Here is an 18,372-nt window from a genome sequence, read left to right on the forward strand (position 1 = left end):
CAACCACATTACGAGGCACTTCCCACTTTAAGAACACTCACTACACATTCTACACAAGCCACAGTTTGCCAGTGCTCAAAACAGGATCAATTCCTACAGCTGCTGAAGCACAGCAAACAGAACTATACTGGGGGAGGGGGGAATTAAATCTGAGAAATTCAGTAAGGGCTAAATTAACAAAGTATGAGGCTCACACTTGATCCTTTACCTCTAGTGTGAATCACATGCATATACAGATTAAACATTCCAATGAGGAGATCTCAACAAGTACAGATGATTTCAATTCTGAATATAAAAATAAAGCTCCACCTTAAAAAAAGAAACACTGAAATTAAAGGGACAAGTACAGAGGCAGAAAACATGACTTCTTTTTTGCAACAATACTCACAGTCCTCAAACAGAACCATGGTCATGCTGGCTGGCAAGGTTCCCTCTAAGTCAGGGGTCTCCAAACTTTTCAGCATGAGAGCAACATCATATATTTTACCCATTTTTGAGGGATGAAGGAACACACACATGCGCATGTGTACCTGCATGTGTGCGGGGGAACAGACCTGAGCCTGCAGACCTGAGCCTGCGGCATTTGCCAGGCCGGATAAAAAGGCAAGGTAGACCAGATGTGGCCCGCAGGCTGTAGTTTGGAGACCCCTGCTCTAAGCCATGCACAACTCCACCCCTCTCTGCACAACTTTCTTCCTCCTCTGCACAGCAATCATGTTCAACCACTTTAGCTCCAGAGGCAACAGAACCCTGCAACTGGGGGGGGGGGGCGGCAGACGCATGCACACACAGCGGGGAAGTTGAGAGAGAGAGAGAGAGAGAGAGAGAGAGAGACGGAGCCCCACCCAGTGGGGCTGAAAATTAGAGAATACATTGCTGGTTTGAGGTTTCTGAGAGTTGTAACCCGGAATGTAAGTCTTCTATGCCTAAACAAATGTTTATGGCACAGGCTAATGTGCATTTAGGGTTCTAAGACTGGGTCAGCTTGCAAGCCAGTGGCTGAAATTCCATTACATATTTATAACAGCACACCTCCACCAGAATGAACTTCAGTGGTGACTGCTTGCAAGTTAAGAAGCCACAAACCAGCATTTGTTGTCACACAGTGAGTCATGCAATAGCAGATGTCTCTGCCAACTTCTTAACTTGTGGCAATTTACCACTGAAAGTTGCACCAAGTGAGTTATGCCAAATGACGTAACTAACAAGATTTTGACCAGTATCCTTTTGACATATATGTTATTCTCTTTACAACTGCTAGAATTCTAACAGTGTTCAAATAAACTTTGTGTAGTTTACTATAAGTGATGGACAAGGAGCCTGGATATGTCTCAATCACATGTCTGACTACACAACTGAAATATACCCAACAGCTTGTCAATTAGTCACAGCAAGTTACACAAGCCTTAAGCAAACACTATCAGGATCTGGCTAATTATTTACAGACAGCTATGAAGTCAAAATTACCAGTCCAAATGTTCCAGTCACTAATCTTCTGCAGTAGTATAAAAGCTATAAAATCCAGCTCTCTTTTGGGAAAGTAAGTTTCTTTAAATTCTTCTATGACAAAAGCGATAAATCATACAATCACAGAATCATGAAGCTGGGAGGGGCCCATAAGACTATCGAGTCCAACTCCCTGTTCAGTGCAGGAATACAAATCAAAGGATATCTGCCAGGTAGTTATCTAAATTTCTCTTGAACACCTCCAGTGCTGGAGCACTCACCACATCTTGAGGTAATTGGTTCCACTGCTGTACTGCTCTAACAGTTAGGACGTTTTTCCTGATATTCAACCAAAATCTGGCTTCCTGTAACATGAGCCCATTGTTGCATGTCCTGCACTCTGAGATGATCAAAAATAGGTCTTGCCTCTCATCTGGATGAGTACTGTACCTTTCAAGCATTTGAAAAGTGCTATGATATCTCCCCTCAGTCTTTTTTTCTCAAGGCTATACAAACCCAATTCTTTCAGTCTTTCCTCATAAGGCTTGGTTTCCAGCCCCCTGATCAACCTTGTTGCTCTCCTCTGAACTTGTTCCAATTTATTAGCATCCTTCTTGAAGTGCAGTGTCCAGAACTGGATAGAGGGGAATTCCATTTTCACAATGGAGAGAGGTGAAGAGCGGTGTGCCCCAAGGGATCTGTCTTGGGACCAGTGCTTTTCAACCTCTTCATAAATGACCCGGAGATAGGGATAAGCAGTGAGATGGTCAAGTTTATAGATGACATGAAACTTTTCCAGGTGTTGAAGACCAGAAGGGATTGTGAAGAGCTCCAGAAGAATCTTTCCAAAATGGCAAAATGGCAAATGTGTTTCAATTTAAGAAAATGTAAAATAATGCACATTGAGACAAAAAAAATCAAAACTTTAGTTATCAGCTAATGGGTTCTGAGCTGTCCGTGATGGATAAGGAAAGAGATCTTGGTGTGCTAGTGGACAGCTCGATGAAATTATCAGGACAATGTGTGGCAGCAGTGAAGAAGGCCAATTCCATGCTAGATTATCATTTAAAGGGGGACTGAAAATAAAACAGCCAACATGATAATGCCATTGTACAAAACAATGATAAGGCTGCACCTGGAATATTGCATACAGTTCTGGTCGCTGCACCTCAAAAAAGTCATAGTGGAACTGGAAAAGGTGCAAGAGAGAGCAACTAAAATTATGACTGGGTTGGGGCACCTCCCTTATGAGGAAGGGCTACAGTGTTTGGGGCTCTTTAATCTGGAGAAAAGGTTCCTGGGGGGGGGGGCATGATTGAGACATATAAAATTATGCAGGGGATGAATAAAGTAATTAGGAAGAAGTTCTTTTCCCTCTCACACAATACCAGAACCAGGGGACATCCACTCTAGTGGGAGAGTGAAAACAGACAAAAGAAAATATTTCTTTACCCAGCGTGTTGGTAGTCTGTGGAACTCATTGCCAGAGGATGTGGGGATGGCATCTGGCCTAGATGCCTTTAAAAGGGGACTGGACAGATTCCTGGAGGAAAAGTCCATTGCAGGTTACAAGTCATGATGGGGATATATAATTTCCAGGTTTAAAAGGAAGGTACCTCAAAATGCCAGATGCAGGGGAGGGGTATTAGGATAGAGGTATCTAATTGTCTGTTGTGCTCCCAGAGGCATCTGGTGGGGCCACTGGGAGATTGAGGTAGCTGGACTAGATGGGCTCTTGGCCTGATCCAGCAGGGCTCTTCTTATGTTCTTACGTAGTACCTCACGGGATTTGGAGACTATACTTCTGTTAATGCAGCCTAAAATAGCATTTGCCTCTTTTTTTGTACTCCCATCACACTTTTGACTCATATTCAGTTTGTGACCTATGATAACTTCAAGATATTTCTCACTTGTAATATTACTTAACCAAGTATCCCCCATCTTGTAAGTGTTAGCTTCCTAACAACCATTTTATTTTTAAATAAATTCCTCCTAAAGCTTTGCAAAAAGAAAGAGAGGAAAAACAAGAGGGAGTGAGGGAGGGAGAATGTGAACTCTGTGCATGCAAAATTGTAGTCCTCTTTCTCCCTTTGCTTTACTCATTATAAGGTCCAGCTTGCAAGGACAAACAGCAACTACTGTAAAATTACCAAAATCTCAGAAGGAACAAAAATAAACGTCTTTTATCTGTTATAGAGGCTGCATAATCAAGAACGAAATTTCTTGTAGAGCCTCTATTGCAATGAAAGGGTATAACATTTTTAGGTGTTCATGCACATTTGCCATTCACTTCAAATTACTCAGAAACAGAGTAAGAAGTAAAGGGCAGATGTTGTAGCAGTGGCAACAAAGGAGGAATTTAGCATGATGTTTGTAGGTCTTGCATCTCTGCTTTTCCTGATGCTACCTAGAACCACTTGATACAAGTCTTGTTGTCAAGAGAAAAGCTTGGAGGAAGGCCTTGTTCTACCTTCTAAGCATTTCACCTTCTACAGTCAGTTTCTGTCCAGGTTCACCACTATCTTTATTAGAGTCCAAACATAACTGCAAGAGATCCTGTAGCAAAGAGGGAACTCAAGAACATGGCAATGCATGTACGCAGAAATATTTTTTGCAACATTCTTAGAGTTCCCACTGCAGGGAACTAATTCATTGGCTGAAATCCTGTTGGGCAGGGTCTACCCACATTTCAGGAATGACAACATTGGCTCCATTTTGTTATTTCAAGGAGAATGTGATTTTATCACACTGTATACAAGCTACGTGCCCTTCACAATAGCAAAAGGAAGCCTTTAAGCAGCAGCCATCTGTAACTTTCGATGACAAAACTCTTAATGCAATGGCAAAGAATATCAGCCCCCCTGTTTTTCATCATGTATTGGGGTCAGGGGGGGTTGTTTTCCTTCCTCTTCCAACAAGGTTCCACTAACCTTAGACTTCTCAGCACAGAGAATGAATACTCACACTACTATCCTACCCACTCCATTCTTTGATATTAGAAAACAGTGACTATGACAATACCCACAAAATACTGTACCTGGTTCAGAATTTTTAGTGTCATGGATAGCTAGTATTCTTGCCTATGTGTGTGCATACAAGCACATGAATACACACACTCAGAGAGAATTAGAAAGGTTTAAAAATCATTTCTTCCAGAAAGAAGCCACAACTGATGAATGTATTTGCTCAAAGTGGGGTTAGTATCACTTAGGTATATTGTTTTCATACGAAGAAAACACAAAGAGATCTAGTTTTCATGTGAAACATGGGGAAGCTTGAATTGTATCCTTTATTCACCCACCAGTTTTAATGTAAACATTGGACCTTGCTGATATACAACTACGAAACACACAAACCACCACCACCATCCCCACTGTACCTAGTTCAACCTCTCATCAAGTCAGTATTAAGTGGAAACTTTTCTGACACACTGGCCACCCAGCTTGTTGGACTAAATGTATTCATGTTCTTCCTTTTCCATAAGCTTCTGAACTACAATTCTTCCTGTGAATTGGCTGTCACAGCTGTGAATGTTTAGCATCCCTATTTTTACTTATTTTCTCTCTGTGCATTCCTCTTTTCACCTAAAATAGCTATTGAACTCAACTTAGTCTCACTGATCAAGCTGGACATTTTTGTGCTTGGCATTTATTTCCTCCAGCATTATTTTGTCACCCATCATTATCAAACAGCTGCTTAAGAGAACTTATCCATGAGCCAGCTGCCTCCAATAGTTTCCTTTGTCTGTATTTTAAAACAGAATTTTCTGAAAACTTCAAACCATTTTTTACAGTTTTTCCTAGATGTGTGCTACTTCAGCTGCCTTGTTATTCTACTCTCATTCTAATGCATATCTCACTGCTTTCAGACAAGAAAAAAAATGTACTTCGGAACATTCCCATGAGTACGAGAGTCACTGAAACACTCAACCTCTCCTAAAAATATCCCTTGTATCTGCTCTTTACATATCTGTGAGATCAAGTCATCTTTGCTAAACTGATAAACTTAGTATCCTCAACCAAGCTAAGAAAACCAAGAGGTGAATGAGACATCTACTCAATCCATATACAATGAACTAGAATGCTAAGCTTTTTATCAATGGAAGTAGAATAAAGTGTTTAACAGATAAAGACTTCTCAAGATTTCAGATTTTCATAATGTCACAGGAGTACAATATCTACAACTGCTTGAAGCTGAAGCTGTAATCACAATCAATTTGTTCTGCACCTTCCACACAAAACTGTTTTTCCCACACTTTGTCCCACTTAAAGTCCTAGGCTACTAATTTGATACCATAGCAAAAAATCTGTTTGAGATATACGCATGCAGTAAGTTAAACTGCATAGCACACTGCAACAAAGTGCCACTATTAATGAGGCACTGATTATGTTCTGAGACACCCCCCCCCCAACTGTACAAAAGGCATACACTGGATAACATACCTGGAACCTCGTTAGTTAGCAGCAATTCACCAACATTTACATAATTTAACTTACACATATGTAAATCATCAACAGGATTCTATTTAATAATTCTGTTCTCAATGTTTACAGAACTTTAGTGCAATATGTATATCAGCAACTATGGTTTATTCTCCCTCAAAACTGAGTGGGAGGGGATAATCAAAACGAAGCACAAATAAACTAGTTTGATCAAGTACAGCATTTAGTTTTTTAAAAAAATCACAGAGAGTAACTGGATACTGGGACATAACTCTTTGTTATTACCATTTCACTTTAATTATAATAAACATGAAGAAGACATAACTAAGATGCTTAGATACGGTGCAAACATTCATTCTTTTAAGAACTCTAGAGGATGCTCTGGAATGTTTAAGGATGAAAATAATGCATTTTACAAAAAGTTATTAAAATTGTAATGTAAATAAGCCACACAGAATTCAAAGGGGCTTTTTTCACTAGTGGTATTTACAGCTGCAGGACAGATTTGTTTATCTTTAGGAAGCAAAAATGTTGTCAGTCCTGTTCCTAGCATTGTCCTAGAGTTTATGTAACAAATCCTAAAAAGTTAGTCTATCAAATAAGCAAATGTTGCCTCTTTCCAGGACCAAACTGGAATTGATCCAAGATGATAGAACACTGACTGCAACCTTCTTGTGGCAGCCGGAAATAACTGTGCAGCACTATCCAAACTTAAACCTTCTGTATTTTTAAATCAGAACAAATTATTCATTACTTAAGATATAGTTCTATATCCACTTCCCTAATAGTAAACCCCAAAGAACTTAACAGGACTTACTTCTAAGAAGACATGTATAGGATTAGACTGTTACGTGTTCAGCTGCTCTTCTGCTAGGCTCAAGAGCACTTTTTATATAACAAGACCCACATTGCTTGCAGGCGGTTGGGTTGGTTCACTGAGTGCTGTGTTTAATAACCAGAAACCATGTCTCCCTGAATTCCCCTTCTTCCTTCCTTCCACTTATTTTTCTGAGTGTGTGTTGATTTATCTATAGGAACCATCAGCCAGGTAGCAGAACTAAGCCCATCTAGGAACTTCCAGCTCCGGATTCTCTCATTCCTTGCAGAGGCCATAAAGACAGAAATAAGTTCCTTTTGTGAACAGTTGATTACTTTTCACGTTTTGTCTCATTATTTTTGATACCATATCTACCACTTGGTCTCAGAATTTAAGTATTTTAGGACATTCCAGTCACATGCGTAATGCAGTGCTTTTCTCCCTACATTCTCTCTAATATAACGAAGATATCTCCTTTATAATTCCTGCAATTTAGCTGGATAGAAGTACCACCATGATAGTACTAGAAAGGTGCCTTTTTTAAAAAGATTGCCAATATAGTTTCCAAGATAGGCAATGATCAAATTTAGAAGTACTCAAAATTCAGAATAGCTGGAGGTCTGTTCCCATGACACTTTTGGCCCTGCAGAACACTTTTAGAGGGTGCCTATAAGCCAGTTATACACTTTGCCCTTCAATAACACTGTGGTTAGGGATGCCAGACCCCTGTGTAGTTCAAAATCCATGTATAACGCTTATCCCCCCCAATCTACAAAACATAAACAGTTGATTAACACACATACAGAACTGTTCTCTCTAACACAATTCTCATCCATAGCATTGGCAATCCTTTCCACACAGTACTGCGTGCAAAGAACCTTAAAAGTCCTTATGACTGCCAATCTAGAGGCCAAATTAGAGATGCTGTGTTTGGGGGCAAGTATACCACTTTCACACCTTTGATGTTGAACTCATGGGGTTCTGGTATGTATGTACAGTACGTACAGTACGTACAGTACGTACAGTACGTACAGTACGTACGTACGTACATATGTACGTACGTACGTACGTATGTATGTATGTATGTATGTATGTATGTATGTATGTATGTATGTATGTATGTATGTATGTATGTATGTATGTATGTATGTATGTATGTGGGAAAACATTCAGGTATAAACAAAACAGTGCTACTCGGACCTTGCAATTCCTCTCCCTCTTGCATTCAACCTTTTTAGTGAACTTTTTGGAGCCATGTTGTTTTTATTCCATGGTCTGCCAATCAGCTGTTCCTCAAAAAGTAGCTTGCTGATGTGAAATAAACCTCTCACCATGAACATACCCTCATCTCTCCATTACCAGATTTTGTCTCATCAATACAAATCTTGATCATGAAGTATGGGCAGAGAGAAAGGGTGAGGGATTAGCATGTTTGTCAAATACATCAGGAATATAAAGGTCTGAAACAGAGGGGGCTCTTTCCACTGTCTATTTTGATTTGGTTATGGGTAACGACAAAGGATGAGATGGTTGGACAGTGTCATCGAAGCTACCAACATGAATTTGACCCAACTCCGGGAGGCAGTGAAAGACACGAGGGCTCCAGTCCATGGGGTCACAAAGAGTCGGACATGACTAGACAACTAAACAACAACAAGGACGGAATTGCATCAAGTATAAAATTATGTTTTCCATTTTCCATATGTACATATACTATTGATGTACCATCCCTAACTACTTGGACTAATTGTGTAATGCAAATGGAAGTATAATACAGTTCAATGTTGAAAAGGACCATACTCCATGCCATGTCATCAGAGAAGTGAAATCACACTGTATTGTTTTTATGGCCCTCTTGCTATGAAGTCTAGCAACCTCTCCTATATAACTGAGGGTTGTTTAGGGTTATATAAAAAGAAGTAAAAATAGAAACGCCAATTAAAATTTATTACTAAGTAAGTGTTGTTGGGCAATTTGAATCCTGTTTAAAAAAAAATAACAAGCAAAACTATGTCAGAGGTCTGTCTTGGCATGCTAAGCATACCTGCACTGTTACATTCCTTTAATTCTGTGTACAAGACATGCAAGCAGCCTGTTCACTAATGCTGTTAACTTCCAGAAAAGAGGACAAAACCTGTGTCAAGCCAGAGACCAATATTGTAGTTCAAGCTGGATTCCACTGCTTCCTCCCAAATCAGCTTCCTCCTTTTTTCCTGCAGCCCCTTGTGTGTCCTAAAAAACATGTAGCAAAGAGCAAAGGCACTGGAGTGTGGCAAGAGGAGGTACAGAAGAGACTCCTGATCCAGTTGTTGTTCAATACTGAAGTACGTACATCTTTGGATCAGGGCCTTAAATGGTAGAGATATGGACTTTTAAAAAATATGTCGGTGGCTGAGTAAATATAAGAAATTATGTTACACTTTTACTGTTTCTTTGGAGAAAACCCATATTCTAAGCCCTATGTATTAGATCCAAATTAGACAGTAAAACTATATTTGTGCAATGGCTCCTCAGAAAGCCAGTCCTGAGGGCCAATAATTAAAACACATTTAAAAGCAAAAAAGGCACAACAATTCATTTTAAAAACCCTCAGTCATTAAGAGAAAGCCTGCCTGCAAAGTCTTTATCTGCTTGTGGAAGGACAGCAAAGATGGGGCTAGCCCGGCCTCCTGTGGGGGTGGGGGAGTTCCAGAGCCTGGAAGCAGTGACAGAGAAGGCCCTCTCCCCTGTCCCCACCAAAGTGAAGGTGATGTGAAAGAGAGACAGGCCTCCCCTAATGATCTTAACATCCAAGCAGGCTTTTAAGGGGAGATGCAACCCTTGAGATAGCTTTGACCCAAGCCATTTTGGACTTCATAGGGTAAAACTACAGATTGGCACAAACCACTGGTTCAACAGTTTGTTTAACAGCTGAATGGATGTTTGGTGCTTCAAATCCCCTCCTTTTCTGGCAGGCACCCACTTGGAGGAAGCAGTCTGGCATCCCTGTCTCCTCCAGACACTGCTTCTGAGTGGGCGCCTCCAGGAAGAGGTGTGGTTTTGAAGCCACTGAACAAACCGGCCTCTCTCTAGTTAAAATCAGCACTTTGAATTCTGCCTAGAATTGGACTGACAGCTGGTGGAGCTGCTGTAACAGAGGGGTATGTGATCCCTGTAACCAGCCCCAGTTAACAATCTGGCTGAAACGTTCTGGACCCACTGAAGTTTCCATACACTTTCCAGAATCAGCCACACATAGAACATGTTACAGTAATGGCAGACAATATAACTAAGGTATGTGTCACTGTGACCAGATCAGACCTTTCCAGAAGCAGGCACAACCCTTTCTATTCATGCAACATATCTCTGGAATCAAGTTTGTATTGTCTTTGCCAAACTGAAAGCAGGGACAAGGACTCAATGTGAAAGCAAACAGCAAGCATCCACTGTCACCGAACAAAGACTTCAAAATAAAAATTTGCTACTATAGACAGTATGCTTATACTGTACTTCATAATCTCCAGCATTTTAAGATCACAATTATCTTCCTTTAAAAGAATACTAAGTAGACACCATTGTAACAATAGGATCCAAAATACTGTACACAGTTTATGAAGAAACATAATATGAAAAATCTGCTGTGCAGAGATCCGGAGATACATTTATAACAAAATAGTTTTTCCAAGTATTTAAAGTAATGGGTGTGGGCAACACTGAAGAAAAGTTACTAGGTTTAGTTGCGGACTCCATACAGGCTCCTGACAATGCCTAGCACACACCAATATAATGCAGAAACAAAAGCTATATAAAAGTGTAATGCCACAGAGAATGAATGTTCCTGCACTGATTACAGACCTTCTGGAGGTTGAGCTAGCTATTGTGGGAACAGGATTCTGGACCCTGCCATATCCTCCTGGCAGCATGCTTCATTCTTTCTTATTATATAGTCATGCATTATAGTCATGCATTCACATGAAACAAAGCAAACTGCTTCACTCAGGAAGACTGTTTAAATGGGATCAAAGGCTGCTCTTGCCTCTTAAACTGCAGCCCATCAATTCTGCTCCACACATTCCAGTGGCTTTTTAGTAATGTCTCTGGAAAAAGTACTCTCTACCAGTACTAAACATTCATGGCACTGCAACTGAACAGTTCTCTTTCTATGGCAGCTGGATACTAAACATTAGCACCAGTTCTCTAGAACAGAACAGAGTCAACCAAGAACATGACAATAGTAGAATTATTTTTAAAAGTCCACTGCTGTCTTAAAGAAAAATCACTGTAGAAGCAAAATATTGGTTTAACCATACTCTAAAAAGTAACATAATCAAAATAGAGAAGTCAAGGGTAAGTACTCTGTGTTTTCTCTATAATACTGTTTCAAATTAAATAAATAAATAGTTTGAGTGGCAATTTCATAAATAAAAAAATATTTTGAATGCCACAATTTCATAGGGTGAAATGCTAGCAGAAAACAAAATAAAAGGCTCTTTGGCTCTTGAAATTATGAAAACATCCTTGCCATCCATCACAAAAATCTTAACTGATTGAGTTTATTTAAACTGCAGACAAATAACTTCTTTCCCCTTAAAAATGAAAGGTGAACAAAAATGCACAACTTGGAAAAAAGTTTTAATCTTCCCCTCCCACTGAGGCATGCAAGAATTTTGATTAAATCAATATAATTGTTTGCACGTAACATACAACTCACAGATCAATTAAGTATCAGTCCTAAATGATACAGAAAACACCATAATTACACTTTCATCATCCAATGCGGATCACATCTACAGTATTTTACTTTACAGGCAATTCCATGTAGAAACTAGCACAAGTATTCCTTCCCTTTAGCACTTTTCTCCTTTTTTCAGGGTGGTGGGGTGGAGTAATCAAGAGAGAAAGTACAGATGTCTACCCTGACAAGAAGCCTTTGATTTGTTGCAAAGCAGACTTTCAAGTAATATGTCTCTGCACTGGGAAAGCCCTTTCTAAGGCTCTATTCACATTTTCAGGCATGCAGAGTAATAAATAACTAAAATTTAAGACAAGACAATATACTACAGGGGAAGAAACAAGAGGCAAACCTAATTCTTGGAATTTCTGCAAGCACCTTTAAAGCAGTTAAGTTTAACAGTGCAAATCTACATCTGTTTACTCAGAAGAAAGCCCCACTGAATTTGCTGGTCTTGCTTCCAGATACACACGCATAAGACAGCAATTATTCAAATAATATGGAAAGGTATAATAGCCTGGATTTTTAATTAGAAAGTTACAAGAAAATGAGTGATGCCTTCCAAAGTTTAAACATCCGGAAAACATATATAGAAACAAAACTACTTCTGAAAGCCCATTAGCATCTGTTGGGACAGCTTTTCCTGCATTAAGGCATTAAATTCATAAAACTCACAATTGCATCCTACTCTAAAGGACTTTGTGGCAGAAAGGGAGCAAATACAGAATTTCAAGTAAACATTTCTTATATGTACAGACTCACTTTTCCATATGCCAGATACAATGAAGACATAACTGCATAAGGGCAACGTTGCCCTTGAGTCCTTCTTGTGAGGTTCCCATGAGCAACTGGTTGCCCACTGCATGAACAGAAGACTGACCCTGGTACATATTTGGCCTGATCCAGCATGGCTCTTCTTAAGTACTGGGGAGGGGGTAACACCAAGGTATGCAAAGAGCTTGCCAACATCATCCCAAGTCCCAGCCTTGCAGTTTTATTGCTGTGACAAAGCATTCCAGTTATGAGCTCAAGAAACTCCCATGCAAAATAAACTACCTTAAACTTAGTGGTTTACGTTACAATAATATATTGTAATGTGTACAATATATTTATCTAAATATCAAATAACAAGAAGCTGCCAAAACAATAGTGCATTGAAACCTCACTGAACATATTCCTTTTCGGAATCTGATGTAATGACAGGCGGCAAATTCCACATAAACAAACATGATTAGCACTGCAAAAGAACAGAGGCCTATAATTACTGTTATTTCATTATGAAATAATCAAGGGACTTCTCAAGCTGAATCTGATGTCCTGGACAATGATCTGATGGACAGATGCACCAGCAATCTAATCAGTGGAGCCAACTGCACTCTATATACAAATGGTGCTGAATCACAGCTGCATCACAACTTCTTGAACAGAAGCACTCTGCTCCCAAACACAGTCATAACAAGGTAAAACCACAACATATGGCCCCATTTCAAATACAGGAATTGGCTTGGGTTGGCAACAAACAGTACAAAGTATCTCTGCACACTCCATGGAGGTGGGGAGCCTACGCTCTGCGGTAATTTAAAGAAGAGGCAGGTGGCAAAGAGTTAAGAAATTTGGTGCGTCTTATGGAGAGGTGTGTCTTATGGAGCGAAAAATAGTACTCTCTACCAGTACTAAACATTCATGGCACTGCAGCTGAACAGTTCTCTTTCTATGACAGCTGGATACCAAACATTAGCACCCGTTCTCTTTGCCTTGCCCTGCTGCTTCTCCACTCCCCAATGAATCTCTCTCACAACAAGTTCTTCCTGTTCAAAGGGCTACAATCTCATCAGTCAACACCTAGGAGGCAGCTTGCTTCTTCAATTCATGACAAGTAAATGCCCACCTTCTTGTTTTGTTTTCACAGTGAACTATTAAACACAAAACACAAGAAAGAACTTTTAGTTTTAACTTACCAGATCTAGATTTAATGATGTTGCTGAATTCACTGTGCCCTTCTTCATGTCTTTGTTCGGTATCTAAAACTTTGGCCATCTTTTTTTTTTCCAGATTCAGGTTTTCTATACAGAATTATTTAAAATCTTGCAACACAGTCCGCTTTAAAATCAATACCTAAAATAGAAACACATCCAAAAAAAATTAGATATAAGTTGTTTATTGAGGAGCTGATACACTGCTTTCAAAAACAAACTTTCTCTCAAGAGAATCACTTGGGATTATCAAGGAATTCAGTTAGAGCTCTGTGACCAATGATACTGAAGGCCCAAGGATGCCCTATCCCTGTCCATTCCTCTACTTAAATCATCCACTAGCATAATCAAAACTACCATATCCACAGTGGAAACCAGGATGGAATTCATCTGAATTAGCTGTGTAAATAGCTCATTTCCACTAGAATGTTTATATCACAACTCTAACTATTTTGCCTTCTATAACTCCTACCTCACTGTGGCATAACCAGCATGGAATTAGTCTAAATTACTTTTATAAATAGTTCCCTTCCAGCAGAATCTTGGCTATATCATAACTACACTTTGATGGCTATAAGCCATGCCTCCCTATTTGTAAATGGCAGAATTCACAGTAATTCACTCCCCTCTCTCCAATACTGCTTCACTGCTTATCTGAACAAATGCCTCAAGGTGAATCTGTTTTGTAATCTGCGATTACAAGAGCAAGGAGATTCCTGAAGAAGAAAGAGAGAGACCCAAGGAAACTTGTACCTGACCTATTCCAGTAATCCAGCATTTCAGTCAACCTGCTTAATTACACAGTCTATGGCACATGCACTTTGCTTTTTTAATGTTAACATCCATGACAGACAGATATGTTGAAAAAGTTCTAGTTTTATTCCATATATAATCTAGTACTATATTTGCAGAAAAATATGCATACAATACATATACATGTCTGCTCAAAAAAACTGTTCAGTTCAATGAGACTTGTTTCCACCTAAGTGTGCAGAAGACTGCACTTTTCAAAAGAAAACATTCCTCATCACTTTAAAGAAATCCTGGCTCACAAACTAGAAAATCGCCTGGGAGTGGCTGAATCAACTTCCTTATTTATATGTGTGTTACAAAGGAGACAATTTTCCAGCTGTTCCCAAACCTTTATCAGTGAATTTCCAGAGCTCTCCCAAAACTATGGGGAGACAGAGTAATTATTTGCCCCTCCTAGAGTTTATCCACATAATATTTACATGGATGGGAGTACCTGCAGCCTTCCTTCTTGCCCTTTTCTTGCCACATAAAATTCTTGATTTTTTTAATTCCTGCAAAGTGGTGAAAATGATAATAGAAGACTAGAAGCTTCATACATAATTCATTATTGTTAATCTCCAACCTGCCCCAAGGGCTTGGGACCATTTACAATGTATCCTTTAAAATTTCATTTTATTATGACTGGTTCAATAAAGGCTGAGAAGGGAGTAGGGGTGCTTTCAGAGGCCATCTACAAACGTGTGACTATCCTGAAGCTGTTGGGAGTGACCAGGGCTTTCTTAAACTCAGATTACCACACCCAATGGTGAAGCTGCAATCCTAAAATAACTGGAGGGCCATGAGTTACCCACTGCTGTAATCAAATGACTAAAGGAACTTCTGCTCTGTTACATCTACACAGTGGAAGATGTCTAGTAAAGTCATGACCCATCTGCACTGGAGGTCACTGCAATGGTTGTAAAATCAGCCTCAACCTCAACCTCCCCCCCCTCAAAAAAAACCAATGTCTCTGCTAAGTGGAAAGATTCTCTTCTTGTTCCATATGAGTATGAGGGGGAACATGCTCCCCATTCCTGTATTAAAGCCAAGCTGAAATCTGGGTTGGGGTCAGAGGCTTGAACTGGTATCTATGCAAGTTTATTAGGAAAGGAAAGAGACCAATTAATAAGCATTAGGGCCGAAGAGAAGAAATCAGCTCTGACTTTCAACTTAGCATGAGACTATATCAGCTGCTAAACCCAAGTGTCAAAATGAAGTTTCACATGTAGAATATATTCTGCCCTAGTCTACCAAAAACCCCACCTTCCAGTCTGTCCCAGCTGTCAACAGGCAGCACACTCAAGCAACTACACAGCGCATAATCTATTCATTTTCCAGTCATTCTTTCAAAGGCGTTGCTATGGCTTTCACCCAGAAAGCATTCTAGAGTCACTCCCTGAGAAATCTGTTCATGAGTCAAGTTGACAAGAAGTTCCAGATACTGAACAGATAACAAATCTGACAAGAGAACATAGACAAAGGGTATATGAATAATGCCTGTGGGGTTTCTTTCTTTGTTTGTTTGTTTGAGGAGCTGTGATGTGATATCCAATAAACAGCTGCCTGAGATGCAGTTTGAAAACCACAACTCTAATGCAGCCTGCACTTTTTCTAACTCACTTCTGAGAAACCAGCCTGGCACAACCATCTGCCATGAATTTTCGGGAGTCTCATTTATATAATTTCTTTGAATTAAGTAGAGAATTTATATAGTTTTTCTTCATTAAGCAGCATACACTATGGACAAGACACTGGTGTGTGCCTGAAGAAATGGAGCTTGCAGGTTGTCTCATTTTTGTTTTTTACTGGTCTAATACAGGTATGACCTGCTCCTGCACTGCACTGACAGAAAACAGGCATTCCCATTTCAATCCTTACAATAACCTGCGGATCTTTCCTGCAGAAGGACAAGCAACACCTGTTTGAGTCTTATCCTGCTTACAAATATAGCAAGAGGACTTTCAAAGAGAGAGATGATATCACTGCTTTTCTGCCTTAAAATAACCCATGAACTAGCACAGAATATATGCATGAGGAAGGAGTTGGTGAAACACAGCAAACAGGAGAAGATACCTTTCACTTCATGAGGAAGCAACAGGTGTGTTTTCCATTCACTTTACAGGACAGCACCTCAACCTATGTGCACAAATACCAAACATCACATCCACTGGTATTTCTTCCCTTTTCAGAATGGCAGATGAAGTCCCAGTAACTCCTGTTAAAACCTCCTTCACTTCCCTGTCCCTCTCATGAAAGGCATTAGCTAATAAGACGTATTTTCAAGGCCAGCCCAGGATATTTTGCTGCCTGAGGGAGAAAAGCAAACTATGTTTGCTGTTCTGCCTCAAACATTCCTCCAAGCCAAGCTTCAAAGTATCCTAAACCAGTCAAATTATTTTGATATTAGAGACTAAATAAATAAATAACACCACTTCACTTCCTAGTTTGATGAAGAAAAAACACCTTCATAACAAAATTAAATAGGTAACACTGAGTAGCCTTTTCACAACACATCCAAAACCTGCTGCCTAAGGGCATCCACCTCACTTTATCTTATAGTAGGGCTGGTCCAGAGTATTTAATAACAGCTTGGTTGAAAGAATTCCAAGAATGAGTGAAACAAGCAGTCATTTTCCAACGTTAAAAGTCCTATGGGCCCATTGCTGCCACCTCATATACACAAAAACTTTACCTAAGTTTGTATACATGTTCACAAACAAAAGATAACCTGTTTGCATTCTAAGCACCTCCAGAACGACAGTAGAACTTGATAAGGAACCCCACAGAGCGGTGCTGCAAGTCAACCTGAATACAGTACTAGCCCACTGATGAAACAGCCCCTAATCCTCAAAAAAAAAAAAAAACGTGCTGCTCAAAGGCTTCTGTTCCAATTGTTGGATATTTTGAGGTATTATTATATTCTATTTAAGGGGATAAATCTGCCTCGAATGTCCTGGCATAATAAACCGGAGAAACCCAGAAATGTGGTGGAACCTCTTGGTCCCCAAATCTTCATGTGTTATTTGAGAGGGGGGTCGCTCGCTCTGCGAATCCGCCCAGCTCTGAACTGCAAGTCTCCACGTGGGTCGGGTACTTTTTCAAACACGTCATGTACTCGCAATTTTCTCGCCACGCCAGCTTCCGACACGTCCTCCTCTGGCCGCTCCTCGTTTCCCAGCGAGGAACGGCATCTCGTTACCACCAACCCGACAAAACTTGCTCTCGGCGGGTATCCCCGTGAAGGCGGGGGAGGGACGGACGGACGGCAGGCAGGCAGGCAGGCGCGCAATCCTGGGCGGCCGCCCTTTTGTCCTCCCCGCGTTCCTCGCTCCCTCGCCTGTCCGGGCCCGTCAATTATTCACCAGCTTACCTGCCCAGAACCACCCTTGGCGCCCGAAGAGCCAGGGCGGCAGCCACCGGTCAGACCGCAGAGCCCAGGGCGCTCCCGAGTTGCCGGCGGTCTCTCGATCTCTCTCCGCAGCGGCCGAAGCGAGGCAACAGGCGGAGACCCGGGGACGGGTGGCGAGGCGCCAAAGCAACCCGGCCAAGTCGCTGGAAGGGAAAGCCCTCCTTCCCTCCCTCCCTTCTACAAGTTTCACACGACGCGCTCGTAGTCGTTCCTCCGCTCGAAACCAAACTCCTCGCTCGACCGACCTGCCTCCTGCTTCTTCTGGCCGCTTGCGCTCCACCCCAGAGGCGGCGGCGGCTTCTCTCCCCCTCACTTCTCAAGCCTCTGGGAGCCCGGCCAGCCACCCCCTTCGCCGCTCAGGCGGACTCCACTTCTGGGGTGGCAAAGGGTGAGGAGGGCGGCCCGGCTCTGCCCTCCTCCTCTTCCTCCTCCTCCGGCTCCTCCTGCCCTGGGGGCCCGGGAGTCCTCCTTTGTTGCAAGGTGAGGAGCCAGGGCTAGAAGGGGCGGGAACCAGGGAGGCAGCGAGCCTGAGCGGCTTGGGGAAAAGGGCTGCCCCGTTTCGCCCCGGCGGCTTCCCCTCCCGCGCTCCCGCGCTCTCGCTCCCTCTCGGACTTTGCCTTCTGCTGACGGAAAGCGAGGAGCTGGTGCGGCTGACAAGGCAGAAAGAAGCTGCCGCTCGAGGAGCGTCGACGCGCTCAGCTAACTTTCTGCTGCGCTGGGAACTTTGCTCCCGGAACCTAGGCGGCGCGTGCACGAGGGAGGTGTGTGCGCGCGCTCACGGA

The 18,372-nt window shown here is 41.4% G+C and overlaps 1 protein-coding gene across 6 annotated transcripts in view; it reads right to left on the reverse strand.

Moving 5' to 3' along the window:
* Positions 1-17,688, reverse strand: part of UTRN (utrophin) — a 431,410-nt gene extending 413,722 nt beyond the window's left edge. For all 6 annotated transcript variants that reach the window (XM_078383278.1, XM_072995753.2, XM_072995759.2 and 3 more), the window contains exons 1-2: positions 17,552-17,688; positions 13,375-13,531 (exon numbers count right to left, since the gene is read on the reverse strand). In XM_078383278.1, coding sequence (XP_078239404.1) covers positions 13,375-13,453 — 79 coding nt within the window. In that variant the 5' untranslated portion in view covers positions 13,454-13,531; positions 17,552-17,688. The remainder of the gene's footprint in view (positions 1-13,374; positions 13,532-17,551) is intronic.
* Positions 17,689-18,372: the final 684 nt, after the last annotated feature.

This window comes from Pogona vitticeps, chromosome 1, assembly GCF_051106095.1.
Source record: "Pogona vitticeps strain Pit_001003342236 chromosome 1, PviZW2.1, whole genome shotgun sequence".
NCBI classification, from domain to species: Eukaryota; Metazoa; Chordata; class Lepidosauria; order Squamata; family Agamidae; genus Pogona; species Pogona vitticeps.